This window comes from Erythrolamprus reginae, chromosome 10 (assembly GCF_031021105.1).
Source record: "Erythrolamprus reginae isolate rEryReg1 chromosome 10, rEryReg1.hap1, whole genome shotgun sequence".
Classification (NCBI taxonomy): Eukaryota; Metazoa; Chordata; class Lepidosauria; order Squamata; family Dipsadidae; genus Erythrolamprus; species Erythrolamprus reginae.
Genome location: NC_091959.1, coordinates 3,971,088 through 3,986,681, shown reverse-complemented (window position 1 = coordinate 3,986,681; position 15,594 = coordinate 3,971,088). Strand labels below are relative to the sequence as shown.

Sequence of the window (15,594 nt, the reverse complement as noted above, 5' to 3'; positions counted from 1 at the left end):
TCCTTGCCTGAGCTGTGGGTTATTTTTATTTATTTAATTTTGTTTGTTTGTTTTGTCGAGTACATATTGGTGGTATACAAAGATTATAATAATATTCATATGCTTGATACTAGTAAAAGAGAAACATTAGGACAGGGGACAGAAGGCATGCTGGTGCACTTATGCACGCCCCTTACTGACCTCTTAGGAATCGGGAGAGGTCAACAGTGGACAGTCTAAGGGTAAAGTTTTGGGGGTTTGGTGATGGTACACCAGAGTCAGGTAGTGAGTTCCATGCATCAACTGCTCAGTTACTAAAGTCGTATTTCCTGCAGTTGAGTTTGGAGCGGTTTACTTTAAGTTTGTATCTGTCGTGTGCTCGTGTGTTGTTGTGGTTGAAGCTGAAGTAGTCGTTGACAGGAAGGACATTGTAGCAGATGATTTTATGGGATATGCTTAGATCGTGTTTAAGGAGACGTAGTTCTAAGCTTTCTAAACCTAGGATTGTATAAATAAAGCTAAAGTTGGCATGGTAAAAAAAAAGAAATAAAAAAAGAAACATGGACTTAGTTTACCTTTACATGTCAGAAAAAGAAATTTCTGTGTTGCCTTTGTGGTTCCTTGTTCCATGTAATTTTATTTTTATTTTATTTTATTTTTGACGTGTTGGTCTTTCTAGGTCAGCAAAATTGTAGTGTGGTCTTTTAAAAAAAGTGACCTCTTTTTTTAAATGACCATCTCCAGCATTCTTAATTACCTCTCCTAAAAGGCCGATCAATGTCTCTGATTGTTTCTGATGTTTAACACACGTTTCAGCAATTAATGATGGACGGTAGTTCCATGTATAGGAAATGTGCTATGCTCCGTTGTGTCTTGTGGGATGGATCGAAAAGTGTCATGTTGATTTTGGAGAATGAGAATCAAGATTTGCGGAATGCCGCTTTACTTCTAACCTCATCTTTTTTTAGCAAATGAGTATTTTTGCCTAATCCTGGTCAACCGGGCAGATGAAATTTTCAGTAGCCCCCTCCCCACATTTTTCAAAAGCGGCGTCTCTCCCATTATTGTCGCCATTGATTTTCTCTTCTTGCTTTGCAGATGTTGATAATTGATTGGCCTGGGAGGAAAGTTCGTGGCTTCATGGTGCTTTTTATGCATTTATTTTTTGAGAGCCTCGTATTGTTGCAGTGTAGCATAAATGTTAGAATAGGAATACAGTGATCCCTCGGGTTTCGTGAGGGTTCCGTTCCAAGACCACTCGCGAAACTCGATTTTTCGCGATATAGCGGTGCGGAAGTATAAACACCATCTGCGCATGCGCACCCTTTTTTTCATGGCCGCACATGCGCAGATCAGCTGTTGGGCGGCCGAAGGAACCTTCCCTGGGTCTTCCCGCCGCCCAGGCAAAGGGGAAACCCCAAGATCGCTTGCCGCTTGCCCGTTCACCCGCCTGCCCGGCTGCTCGCTTGCCCGTTCACCCGCCCGCCCGGCTGCTCCGCTTGCCCGTTCACCCGCCCGCCCGCTCCGCTTGCCCGTTCACCCGCCCGCCCGGCTGCTCGCTTGCCGCTCGAGAGCAAGAGGGGGAGAGATAGAGAAAGAGAGAGAAGGAAAGAAAGAGATGAGAGAGGGAGGAAGAGAGTGTGAGAGAGGAAGAAGCAAGATAGAGAAAGAGAGAGAGAAAGAAAGATGAGAAAGGGAGTGACGTCATCGGGTGGAAAAATCGCGATATAGCATTTTGCAAAGATCGAGATCGCGAAACTCGGGGGATCACTGTATATCATATTATATATATCTGGACCTCTAGCATAAAAATGCTCTGCTTACCCTGATTCTATTATAGCCAGGATAGGACGGTACTAACTTGCTTAAGTCTGCACTTCTGGTGAATTTGCAACAGGAAGACAACTGACCATAAAAGGGTTCAATAAACAACTCACTGATAAACAAATATACATCACTCCAGACAGGACGTTATACGATCAAAGGGGGAAAATTTACATTGCCTGAAGCAGAACAGGACGAGACTGTGATAAAGGAGATTGGTTGTGATAAGGCAGAAGGCTTATACATCGGCCAACGAAGTAAAGATTAGAAATGCTGTTTTCCAGACCTTCCTTATTCTGGAGTAACTAAAATTGCACGCTTTCATCACTTTTACACTTAATGGCCTACAGCCTCATTGGTCATAGTAGGTCAGGATTCCATTGTGCCCAGTCATGAGTGTTTGTGTGTGTTTGTGTGTGTGTGTGCATCTTTCTGAATGGAGCTGAGTGTTTACTGGCCCACTGCCCTTCCTGTCGCCAGTGTGGAGTTTTATTCAGCGGATAATACAGTATTCTCATCATGCCCAGAGAGAGAAATATCTGCCTCTACCTAGAATCGAACTCAAAACCTCCTGATTGTCAGGCGAGAGCTCCCCCTCTAGGCTACCGCACCACTCCCAAATCTTGACTATACTACTTAAATCTTGGGGAAGGAGGAAGCATATATCTGTAGCACGATTCACGTACCATTTTTTTTAAAATGGAAAGGAAAAAATAATAGAACGACAGGAAGCGACACGACCATAACATAATCTCTCCCACACAAAGTACTTAAATAAAATACTTTTTTAATACACAATCCTTGGTCCTTTGAATCCATGCCATTAGACGTTGCCTCCTTCCATGGGTGCAGCTGAGCCCCCCCCCAACAAAACCTTGTTGATGTTGGTTTCATACATTTCAGAAGTTGATCCATCCTCCACAGTCATGTCCAGTCCCCGCCGGGCTTCGTATTTCCTGCACGAATGCTTTAGCCAGACGCTTGGGCCATTACTCTGAACATGCATAGAATAAGAGTATGCGAACACCTCTGCAGCACCTCTCCCATAATGCTCAATCGTGGTTTACTGTCACTAGGATGAGCTACTGTAGGTTTAATCTTTCCGACTTTCAGCTTTGCAATATCTGCAGCAGTGGTGGGTTTCACTTATCTTTGCTACCGGTTCGGGAACAGGGGCTTGTGGGAGCACGGGAGCCCTTTGCATGTGCGCAATACTTCTGGACATGTGCAGAACCTTCTGCCCATAGGTAGAACCTTCTGCACATGTGCAGAGCATTGTTTACAATGTCCGGGCAGGGGGATGGAGCCTCTTGACACCGCTTCTACCAGTTCGCTTGATCTGGGGCGAACCGGCAGCAACCGACCCCTGATCTGCAGCAGGGGCGGGTTCTAACTTACCTTGCTCCTGGTTGGTTTCCTCCCATGCCCCACCTGGGGTGCGCTCTCCGTACGCACGCATGCACAGTAGCAAAAAAAAAATCTGAAAAAAATCCCCCTTTCCCCAAAAGCCAAAAAAACAAGACGGTGATGCATGTGCAGTGCCATTAAAAAAAAGGGGAAATCTCCCCAAAAAAATTCCAATTTTTTTTTTCAAAAAAAATCTTTAAAATTCCCCAAAAAATATGGCGGCCTCCACAGACCAGCACTGACCAATCTGGTTCTGTGACGTCATCATGACATCACCAGCAGGTCGTTACCAGTTCGGGCAAACCGGTCCAAATCCAGAGAAACCTACCTCTCATATGCAGACAACAAAGCCCAGGCTGCCAATCATCTGTTTTAGGGAATGCCACATAAGCTTTTTTATATCTCCTTAATCTCAAGATACAAGTCTGGAATCTCGACGGGTGGATTCCCATTGCTTGCCTAGCCTCTCAGTTTTTCAGGAGAGTTTTAAACGATCTTTGGAAAAGGAACCCCTTTCAAAACCCCTTTTCAAGGAGTGGAGTTGGGTTGTCTGCAAACATTTGTGGGGAGCAGCAACAAAAGAGAAAAAAGATATTTGAGGTGGTCACTTCAGGCCTTGGATTGTCCAAGGTTCTTTATTTTTCAAGGGAATGATTTTGTTTCATGTTGGGTTTTTTTATCATTGTTGTTAGCCGCCCCGAGCCTACGGAGAGGGGCGGCATACAAATCCAATAAATAAAATAAATAAATAAATGTTTTCCAAGGAATTCTGGACGGAATGGAGGTCGGAGAGCTGACTGTCTTTAGATGTGTGGATCAGATTAACAAGAGTTGGAAGGGACCTCAGAGGTCATCTAGTCCAACCCTGTGCTCACGCAGGAGACCTATACTAGGGATTTGAACCGTCAAACTGCCAACCTTTCCGATCAACAAGCTCAGTGTCTTAGCAACTGAGCCACCTAGTATAGGATGGCCAGGATCATACAGTACTTAGGAAAAAAAAACCATCTTGTCTTAAAATAATTATTCTTTTCCCCTTTAAAGTTGTCCACAAAGCTAAATGAAAACCAGGGTTGTGAGTCCTTTGCACAGCCTACATTCTGGCCAGCCCATCAGCAGCTCCCTAGCAGAACCCTGCAGAACCAGGGGAGGAAGAGTGCTTGAATAAATAAAAAAAATTAATAATGGTACAATTCCCCCCTCTCCGCTAAAAGGGAATATAAACGTCCTTTCACCCTACTCTTGTGTAGAAAGTTTTCTCAGGAACAATGTTGCACAGATTATTCATTTTTTTAACTGGGAAGGAGCAGTTACAAAAAAAACCCCAAACCCAAGGTCTGAATAAAGAATTTTGAAATTGTAATCGTGGATCTCGGAACTTCCCATCCTGTGAACTATAACAGTCTTTGGAGTTAGATGGAGCTCATCTTATGGGCTCGTGGCAGACATGTGGTTTTGAAAAAGGGGCTGCATGAATAATCCAGTGGTTCCCAACACACACACAAAGACAAATATCCAGAGGAACAGCCTGTCCACCACCATGGCCACGTACTTCCAATCTTCAATGACCTGGAAAAGCAACAAACCAGTTCAATTATCTTTAATAAACCCTCCATTATGACATAATCTCTCCCTCCCAAACCCAGCTTGGTTTTTTTTTTTCAATAGGCATCCACTTTGCAATTCAAAAATTACGCATACACGTCCACACAGACACAAAAAACAACAACCGGGAAGATGAAGGCTAAAAAAAGTAGAAACAAATATTTCAAACACACCCACTCACGGGGGGGGGGGGGGTTGTAGAAAAAAAGGGGGGAACCCACTGTAACTCCCACAACCTGAGAGAGAGCGCGAGAAAGAAAGAGAAAGAGAGAGAAAGAGAGAAGGAGAGAAAGAAAGAGAGAAGGAGAGAAGGAGAGAAAGAGAGAGAAAGAAAGAAAGAGAGAGAAAGAGAGAAGGAGAGAAAGAGAGCGAAAGAAAGAGAAAAGGAGAGAAAGAGAGAAAGAAAGAGAGGAGAGAAAGAGAGAGAAAGAGAGAGGAGAGAGAAAAAGAGAAAGAGAGAAGGAGAGAAAGAGAAAGAGAGAGAAGGAGAGAAAGAGAGAGAAAGAAGAGAAAGAATGAGAGAGAAAGAGATAAGGAGAGAGGGAGAGAAAGAAAGAAAGAAAGAGAAAAATAATGAGAGAGGGAGAGAGAAAAAGAAAAGGCGAGAAAAGAAGAGAGAGAGACTGGGACTAAACTTGGTAATTGTGGAATTTTGTGGCTCAGTAAAAAAATGACAATCCTGAATTCCTGGCATTTTCTTCTGCAGAAACATTTGTCAACATTTTACAGTGAGAAGCTACCTTTTAAAAAAAACAAAGTTGACAAGATAATAATGCAGCTGTTCGCGCTGGAGAGCTGAAAGCTGAGGCTTTCAACCCTTTTATCCTTAAGCAAACTGGGTTAGTTGAGTGTTAATTAGGTGAAAATAAAACCTAAGGAGAAATTTCCTGACAGGACAATTAATCAAATGTCTATAGAAAATGTGGGTGTTCCATCACCCGAGGCTTTTAAGAAGAGACTAGACCAGAGTTTCCCAACCTTTTGGGGGCCATTCCCCACCTGAGCATCTCTTAAATCCTCATGTCTCCCCCACCCCCGATGTATAGTTCTTACTATTCAAAAAGTGAACTGCTCACATCAGGGAAGCCTAGAAGGCCCTTAATTTGGTTTAAAAAAGGTTCCATTTGCCCCCCTCAAAAATCAAATTGCCCCCCTGTGGGAACCAGGGGACTAGAACAGTGATTTTCAACCTTTTTTGAGCCGTGGCACATTTTTTACATTTACGAAACCCTGGGGCACATTGAGCGGAAGGGAGGGGGGTGTCAAAAAAAGTTTGGACCAAAAAATTATCTCTCTCTCTCCCTCTCTCTTCCTCCCTTTTGCTCTATTTCTCTCTCCCTCTTTCTCTCCCTTCCTTCTTATTTCTTTCTCTCCCTCTCCATCCCTCTTTCTTTCTCTTCCTTCCTTCCTCTCTTTTTTGCTCTCTTTCTCCCTCCCTACCTCCCTCTATGTCTTTCTCTCTCTTTCTCTCTCTCTCTTTCTCTCTCTCTCTTGCTTTCTTTCTCTTGTTCTCTTTGTCTCTCGCTCTTTCTCTCTCTTGCTCTCTCTCTCTTTCTCTCCCTCTCTTGCTTTCTTTCTCTTGTTCTCTTGCTTTCTTTCTCTCTCTTGCTTTCTTTCTCTCTCTTGCTTTCTTTCTCTCTCTTGCTTTCTTTCTGGAACCAACTCCCCACAGACATCAGAGTTGCCCCCACCCTCCTCGCCTTTCGTAAGCTTTTTAAAACCCACCTCTGTCGTCAGGCATGGGGGAATTGAGATATTCCCCTCCCCCTAGGCCTGTACAATTTATGCATGGTGTGTTTGTGTGTATGTTCGGTTTTTTAAATAAGGGTCTTTTAATTATTTTAAATATTGGATTTGTTATATGTTGTTTCATTATTGTTGTTAGCCGCCCTGAGTCTACAGAGAAGGGCAGCATGCAAATCTAATAAATAATAAATAAATAAATAAATAAATAGATAAATAAATTTCTCTCTCTGAGCTTCGCGGCACACCTGACCATGTCACACTGGTTGAAAAACACTGGACTAGACAGTCATTTGTCCAGAATAATACAAGGTCCCCTACTTGAGCAGGAGGGTTGGGCTAGAAGACCTCAGAGATCCCTTCCCACCCTGTTATTCTATGTTCCAAGAATAAGCCACCTCTTACTCCCAAGGGGACATGTTTGAACATGAACTCAGAAGAGCCAAGAGTTGATTCGCTACAACATTTTGTCAGAGATGCCCCTTGCCATCATCTCCACAGTAGCCAATCCGTCCAACAACGGACTCCATAGTGTCATCCCCAAACCCCCAACACTTTACCCTTAGATTATCTACGGTTGACCTCTCCAGATTCCTAAGAGGTCAGTAAGGGGCGAGTACAAGTGCACTAGAGTGCCTTCCGTCCCCTGTCCTATTGCTCTCCTATATCTCCTATACCTTTCTTCTATTCCTATATCTCTTCTTCTATTCTTTCATTGATGTGTTCTATTACTATACCTTCTTTTCTATTATTTCTTAGATATATTTTACTATGAGTATCTCCTCTGTATTTTACTATGTGTATATAGATATATACCCACTAAAACCCTCATTGTGTACTGGACAAAATAAATAAATAAATAAAAATAAGCAGCCCAATACTCATCCCTCAAGACGAGCGAGAAGAAACATCTTAAGCTCCAGGGAGAAATTCTAGGACTTTCGGAAGGGGGGAGGAGTGCTTTGTGTCACTTACACTCTCATTGGTGTCCTCACTCCTCATATGGTCTGCTATGAAGTTGACTCCCTCAATTGCTTCTTGGACGGAGGGAGAAAACTTAACCGAGGAGCGTAACCTCAGGTCTTGATGGCTGCTGACGTGATCAGGGTTGTCTGTCAGCTTCACGTTGTATCTTTGGCCTGCTGCCGTATTCACAAAGTAGGTGCAATCCTTGTATTTGTTGGAGAAATCAGACGGCAAGGACTCCGCTTTGTTCTTCTTGCGGTTGGCCAACTGTTGACTTGCCGACTGGTTGTGGGGCCTCCTCATGAAGAGGAAGCTCGGCAGCCTCTGGAGGAAGACCACCTTGATCCACGGAGGCATCGCGTGAGTGCTGGGAGACCTGTGGTGGACGTTCAGCACGCAGACGCTGGTCACAATGGAGAAGGTCACCAACACCATGGTGAACATCAGATACTTCCCAATCAGAGGGACGTCCAGAGAAGTTGGAGGGACGATTTTGGAAATCAGGAGCAAGAAAACAGTCAAGGCCAGCAGGACGGAGATGCACAAGGTGATTTTTTCTCCGCAGTCCGACGGCAGGTAGAACACCAAGATGGCCAAGGACGTGATCAAGATGCAAGGGATGATGAGGTTGATGGTATAAAAAAGGGGCTTCCTTTTGATGATGAAGTCGTACGTCACGTCCACGTAGTTTGGATCCAAAGGGTTCTCGGTTCTTCGTCCCGGGAGGGCCACGATGTCCCATTCCCCGCTGGGTGTGAAGTCGTCCATACTGGCTGAGCCGGTTTTCAAAATCATATCGATTTCGGAGTGGTCGTAAGTCCACGAGCGGAACTTGAGGGTGCAGTTCTGTTGGTCGAAGGGAAAATGCTTCACTTCGATCTTGCAGGCGCTTTTGTAGATGGCCGGCGGCATCCACAACATGCTTCCGTTGTGCTGGACAATCGCATTGGTGTAGACGGAGACTTCATAGGTGCCGTCCGCACTAACAAAACCAAAAAGCAAAAGTATGGGGGGAAAAGAGAGAAAAATACGATCTTTAGTTATTTATTTAACGAAAAGATGGGCTGCCACAGGGGTGACATGCTCACATAGAAACATAGACGATTGATGGCAGAAAAAGACCTCATGGTCCATCTAGTCTGCCCTTATACTACTTCCTGTATTTTATCTTACAATGGATCTATGTTTATCCCAGGCATGTTTAAATTCAGTCACTGTGGATTTACCAAACACGTCTGGTGGAAGTTTTTTCCAAGGATCTACTACTCTTTCAGTCAAATGATATTTTCTCACGTTGCTTCTGATCTTTTCCCACAACTAACCTCAGATTGTGCCCCCTTGTTCTTGGGTTCACTTTCCTATTAAAAACACTTCCCTCCTGGACCTTATTTAACCCTTTAACATATTTAAATGTTTGGATCATATCCCCCCTTTTCCTTCTGTCCTCCAGACTACACAGATTGAGTTCATGAAGTCTTTCCTGATACGTTTTATGCTTAAGACCTTCCACCATTCTTGTAGCCCATCTTTGAACCCGTTCAATTTTATCCATATCTTTTTGTAGGTGAGATCTCCAGAACTGAACACAGTATTGCAAATGTGGTCTCACCAGCACTCTATATAGCGGGATCATAATCTCCCTCTTCCTGCTTGTTATACCTCTAGCTATGTAGCCAAACATCCTACTTGCTTTCCCTACCACCTGACTGCACTGTTCACCCATTTTGAGACTGTCAGAAATCACTACCCCTAAATCCTTCTCTTCTGAACTTTTTGCTAACACAGAGCTGCCCATACAATACTCAGATCGGGGATTCCTTTTCCCCAAGTGCATTATTTTACATTTGGAAACATTAAACTGCAGTTTCCATTGCTTTGACCATTTATCTAGTAAAGCTAAATCATTTGCCATATTACAGACGCCTCCAGGAATATCCACCCTATTGCACACTTTAGAGTCATCGGCAAATAGGCAAACCTTCCCTACCAAACCTTCCCACTAGGAAGCAATAAATAAATAAATGAATGAATGAATGAATGAATAAATAATAAATAATAATTATAATTATTATTATTATTAATTGGATTTGTATGCCGCCCCTCTCCACAGACTTTGCTCCTAAAAATGACTGTCTTGAACGTTGACTGCAAACAGAATCTTTTTTCAATTTTAATCTCTCATAGCATCAAGCGGGAGACACTGCATGCACAATCTTATTTTATGAAGAGATACCAACTTACTTATTGTACAGCACAATGTCGGGGAGCCACACTTTCTTAGCCGGTATCCTGAGTTTGTTGATGCCTTCGTATTCTGACGGTTCCCAGGACAAGCGGTAGTCAGTCCATTCCTTAAATGCAAGTGCATAACAACATGTTCAGTGACTGCCCCCTGCTTTGCACACAATTCAGAAATGGTCTGGTTGCACCTTTTAAACAAGTTCAGGGAAGACATCAGCTTTTCGGGAACCTGAGCCCCCTTACCTCAAAGGCTACACGCAGCATGACTGGTGTGGAATTTAAGGAGGAGGTTAAATGCCTCACCCTCCCCACCGTTAAATTCCATATCACTCGAGGTCTTTCATGGATGGATTGAGTCACACAGCAGTTCGCGAAAGCCGAAGCCTTCCATTAAATTGTCAGGTTAAAAGGGGGCTATCAGAGGCGTTCTTTCTAGATTATCACAGCTTTTGCTGGTGGAAGCACAAATTGCTAAACCATTTGGGGCGGAGGGGGGGGGTGTTGGTTGGTAGTGCTGGTTTATTTTAATCATATTTATTTATTTATTTATTTATTAGATTTGTATGCCGCCCCTCTCCGTAGACTCGGGGCGGCTCACAACACAATAAAACAGTTCATGAGAAATCTAATAATTTACAATTTAAAATATTTTAAAAACCCCATTATTAAGCAGACATACGTACAAACATACCATACATAAATTGTATAGGCCCGGGGGAGATATCTCAGTTCCCCCATGCCTGGTGACAAAGGTGGGTTTTGAGGAGTTTACGAAAGGCAAGGAGGGTGGGGGCAGTTCTAATCTCTGGGGGGGAGCTCATTCCAGAGAGTCGGGGCCGCCACAGAGAAGGCTCTTCCCCTGGGGCCCGCCAAACGACATTGTTTAGTTGACGGGACCCGGAGAAGGCCCACTTTGTGGGACCTAATCAGTCGCTGGGATTCGTGCAGCAGAAGACGGTCTCAGAGATATTCTGGTCCGATGCCATGAAGGGCTTTATAGGTCATAACCAACACTTTGAATTGTGACCGGAAATTGATCGGCAACCAATGCAGACTGCGGAGTGTTGGTGTAACATGGGCATGCCTTGGGAAGCCCATGACTGCTCTCGCAGCTGCATTCTGCACGATCTGAAGTTTCCGAACACTTTTCAAATGTAGCCCCATGTAGAGAGCATTACAGTAGTCGAACCTCGAGGTGATGAGGACATAAAGTTATATTTGGCAAAAACTGTCTCTTGATTTAAAAAATAAATTAGATGGAGGGTAGCAGAACTTCCCAGCTCTCATCTAATATTCTCATTTGGGATTGTCTACTACCTGAGAAGAGGGGGGGAGAAGGTCCACCAGCATTTCCAGTTTGGAAAATCTGTGGCATTCGTTGAAACTCCTGGGAGTGAAATTTCAGATCTACTGTAGAGGTTCAAATATAAGTTCTGTGAAAGGTCATTCTCAGAGAGATAGACTTGCAGCCAGAAGGTATACAGCTGAGAGTTCTTAGAAATCTTGGAGATACCCAGAGAGACATTTACCTGGTTGAGCCAAACATTGGTGGTCATGATTTGTTCCCGTTCGTTCTGAAGGAGAAAAGAGACAGAGATCACACTACCATCCCGATTTCTGAAGACTGAAGCTTAATTCTAGGGGATTTGGTAGAGCGGAGCAGGAAATGAAACATAATTCCAATGCTGGAAGACAGAATTATCGTGGACTCACTATTTCTCCACCTTCACAACGTTAAGATGTACAGTATGTCATGTATGACAAAAGTTCCAGCTAGCATCCAACTAAATCAGAGCCCATGTCAAAGTCAAAATCACCCCTCCCAAGTTCCCATAAACATCAGGCCTTCTATAGATAGTGTGGCAAGGCGTTAATTTATCACCAACTTCTGCACCGGCTTGACAGACGGCCTCCCCTCAAGAAAAACAATGTATGAACGTCAACTCCCAGAATTCCCCAGCTAGGAGTTGATGTCCACACATTTTAAAGTTGCTAAAGTTGGAAACACTACTCTAGACTTTCAGTTTGGGAGACATGCAGTAATATTTCTTGTTACCCACCACCAGGCATAGAAACATAGAAACATAGAAGACTGACGGCAGAAAAAGACCTCATGGTCCATCTAGTCTGCCCTTATACTATTTTCTGTATTTTATCTTAGGATGGATGGATGTTTATCCCAGGCATGTTTAAATTCAGTGACTGTGGATTTACCAACCACGTCTGCTGGAAGTTTGTTCCAAGGATCTACTACTCTTTCAGTCAAATAATATTTTCTCATGTTGCTTTTGATCTTCCCCCCAACTAACCTCAGATTGTGTCCCCTTGTTCTTGTGTTCACTTTCCTATTAAAAACACTTCCCCTCCTGGACCTCATTTAACCCTTTAACATATTTAAATGTTTCGATCATGTCCCCCCTTTTCCTTCTGTCCTCCAGACTATACAGGTTGTGTTCATTAAGTCTTGTATACGCAAACCGCACTAAAGCTCTGAGGCTCTTTTACCGCTATATTTTAATGTGCAGAACTAAAAGTTGCAAGGAGAATTTTCTGGAACTTAAATGCAATACAGGAAATAAACTGACAAGCAGAGGAGAGTGGAGGCTTAAATGACCATTTTATTGACGCCTCTTTCCTTTCGTTTGTATTCCTTCAGTTCCTTTTGTCTGTTGTTTTACGATAGAAAAAAAAATGTGTACATGCATACACGCTGCAAAAACAGACACACACACACAGAACTGCTCTACGACTGTAATAAACTCTTGCTACTACGACTTTATAGTTTGAAAGCAGAGAGGGTTCTCCACACCCACCACATTGATCAGCTGGGACAGAATAACCTGCAATTCGATCACAACTAATTGTGAAGAGTTGAAGGCTGGGCGGATTAAGTTGTTGTAGCGTGAAGCGTTGAGGAGATGGTTCATTAACTTCTCTTCAGCGTCAGCCGTCTCACTTCCTGTAAAGTGGGAAAGAAAGAACTGGGTCAGGGGAGGGAGGCAGAATCCTGTCCTTGATAAACCCACCATTCCAACCAGGGAAGAGATGATGACCTTCAACCCAGGAGCCTTCTAAGGAAAGTTAGCCAACTCTTTGTTGGCCAAAGAGGATAACCAGCTGAGAATGTGACTTTTTTTTCCGCTGAAGTAACTCATAAATCATCTTTCTGGCTTTTCCTTAGAATTAGAAACACAGTGGTACCTCTACTTACGAATTTAATCCGTTCCGTGACCAGGTTCTTAAGTAGAAAAGTTTGTAAGAAGAAGCAATTTTTCCCCATAGCATTCAATGTAAAAGCAAATAATGTGTGTGATTGGGGAAACCACAGGGAGGGTGGAGGCCCTGTTTCCTCCCAGGAGATTCCTAGAGAGGCCCCCCGGAGGCTTCTCCCCACCTTTTCCGGCCCTGTTTCCTCCCAGGAGATTCTTAGAGAGGCCCCACAGAGCCTTCTCCTTGCCTTTTCTAGCCGTTTCCTCCCAGGAGATTCCTAGAGAAGCCCCACGGAGGCTTCTCCCCGCCTTTTCTGGCTACAGTTCCGGAGGCTCGGGTTTGTAAGTGGAAAATGGTTCTTGAGAAGAGGCAAAAAAAATCTTGAACACCCGGCTCTTATCTAGAAAAGTTCATAAGTAGAGGCCTTCTTAGGTAGAGGCACCACTGTATGTTCCAGTACATCGGTAGGTTATTGTTTCCTTTTCCAGGCTACCATCAAAACTATGCATCTTAGTTAGAGAATAACAGAGTTGGAAGGGACCTTAGAGGTCTTCTATTCCAACCCCCTTGACCAGGCAGGAGACCTTGTACCATTCGGGATGGCTGTCCAGTCTCTTTTCGTTGTGCCTATTTTTCTGGTTTGGTCTTGATCTGTTGGGGGATCCCCCGCCATTCTGGCTTATACATCCATAGCAAATGGCTCCATCCATCCTATGGGCTCTGCTCATTGGGGTTGACAGACTTGAGGTCAAGCAATGCCTCGTGTTAGAAATAACCTAAAAAGACCCGGTAGGCCTAAGAAAGTCTGACTTGAAAGCTGATTTGGAAATCTCTTTGAATGCTTTCGTTACCCTCCTCGTTCCCTTAAAAGGGCTCCAAATTAATGAGCTCAGATCCCAAATGGGTAATGACCCATCCTATTCTAGCGTCTGGAGCAACTCTGCCCTTATTTTGTGGCTGCGATCCACTAGATGTCAGCAAATGGTCTGCACAAATCCATTGGTGACGCTTGGGTGTTTGTGTGCAGAAAACCGATCCTTCTGTGTTTTCAAAAACTCATCCTTTCCCGTCATTTTTAAGAATCATTGATCCTAACCAAATTAAATACTGAGCACATGATGCGTTGAATAGTCAGATTCACAACACTCTCCTCATGTTGGAGGGAGGGAGGAACGGAAGGAGTGGAATCGAAGGGGATGGTTTAAAAAAGAGGGGGACCGAGGGAGAGAGGGGGTGGGAGGGAGGGGAGAGGAAGGGAAGGAGAAGAAAGAGGGAGAGAGAGAGAGAAAGAAAGAGGGAGAGGGAGAGATGGAGGAAGGGAGTGGGAGAAGAACAGAAGGAGAGGAATCCAAGGGACTGGTTTAAAAAAGAGGGAGACAGAGAGAGGGAGGGAGGGATAGAGAGAAACAGAGTGGGGGGGGGGAGAATTTGAGCAGGATAGGAATCCAAGGGGCTGGTTTAAAAAAGAGGGGGGAAGAGGGGAGAGGGAGAGAGGGGGAATGAAATGGCAAGAAAGAAGAATCCAAATGATTGGTTTAAAAAAAGAAGGAGAGAGAGAAGGAGAAAGAGAGAGAAAGAGAAAGAGAGAGATGGAGGGAGGGGGAGAGGAATGGAGGGAAAGGAATCCAAGGGACTGGTTTAAAAAAAAGGGAGAGAGAGAAAGAGCGGAGGAGACGGAGGGATGATGGGGGAAAGGAATGGAAAGAAAGAGGAATCCAAAGGATTGGTTTAAAAAAAGGAGAGAGAGAAGGAGAAAGAGAGAGATGGAGGGAGGGGGAGAGAAATGGAAAAAAAGAGGAATCCAAAGGATTGGTTTAAAAAAAGGAGAGAGAGAAGGAGAAAGAGAGAGAAAGAGAAAGAGAGAGATGGAGGGAGGGGGAGAGAAATGGAGGGAAAGGAATCCAAGGGACTGGTTTAAAAAAAAGGGGAGAGAGGGGAGGAGAGAGAGAGAAAGAGAGGAGGAGACAGAGGGATGATGGGGGAAATGAATGGAAGGAGAGGAATCCAAGGGGCTGGTTTTAAAAAGAAGGAGAGGGAGAGAGAAGGAGAAAGAGAGAGGGAGGGAGAGAGAATGGAAAGAGAGGAACCCAAACTATGAGTGATTTAGTAAACCACCCACCAAACGATATGGGCAACTTATGCGCTGTGACTCCAACAGCTGGTTTATTTTCTGCAGCAGTCCCAAAGCCAAGCGGCTCCTCTAATAATTCAGTGGGTCACGCATCAGAGAGAGCACTTTAAAGCGCGCATCACTTTGGAAATAGGATTGATTTCTTTGCAGGGTAGCTGGCAAACGAACTTGCAGAGCCTTGCAATATCGCTCCACTCAAAGGGAGCCCACTCTGCTCTCTCCTCCAGGACTGGTTAATAATGCCAGGCTCCTGCAGATAATCAGACGGATTGCATCACTCTTCCTCAAGCCGGAAGCCATCGGGATGGGCTCGGAACACAAAACCCATCGTCCCCAGGCAGCAAGCCCCACGTCGGCTGGAAGCGATGGGAGATGGAGTCCAAATATATCTGGAAGCCACCTAGAAGGAGAAGGCTGGTGTATCTCAGTACATAGTCTCTCCTTCTACCTAGAAGCTCAAAGGGTTGTAAAAATGCTTTGCAGCCATT

General features: G+C 44.3%; 1 protein-coding gene across 1 annotated transcript in view; it reads right to left on the bottom strand.

Moving 5' to 3' along the window:
• Nucleotides 1–3,751: 3,751 nt before the first annotated feature.
• Nucleotides 3,752–15,594, bottom strand: part of CHRNB4 (cholinergic receptor nicotinic beta 4 subunit) — a 20,184-nt gene continuing 8,341 nt past the window's right edge. The window contains exons 3-7 of the mRNA XM_070762613.1: nucleotides 12,579–12,724; nucleotides 11,295–11,339; nucleotides 9,766–9,875; nucleotides 7,534–8,506; nucleotides 3,752–4,779 (exon numbers count right to left, since the gene is read on the bottom strand). Of these exons, the coding sequence (XP_070618714.1) occupies nucleotides 4,639–4,779; nucleotides 7,534–8,506; nucleotides 9,766–9,875; nucleotides 11,295–11,339; nucleotides 12,579–12,692 (1,383 nt within the window). The 5' untranslated portion in view covers nucleotides 12,693–12,724 and the 3' untranslated portion in view covers nucleotides 3,752–4,638. The remainder of the gene's footprint in view (nucleotides 4,780–7,533; nucleotides 8,507–9,765; nucleotides 9,876–11,294; nucleotides 11,340–12,578; nucleotides 12,725–15,594) is intronic.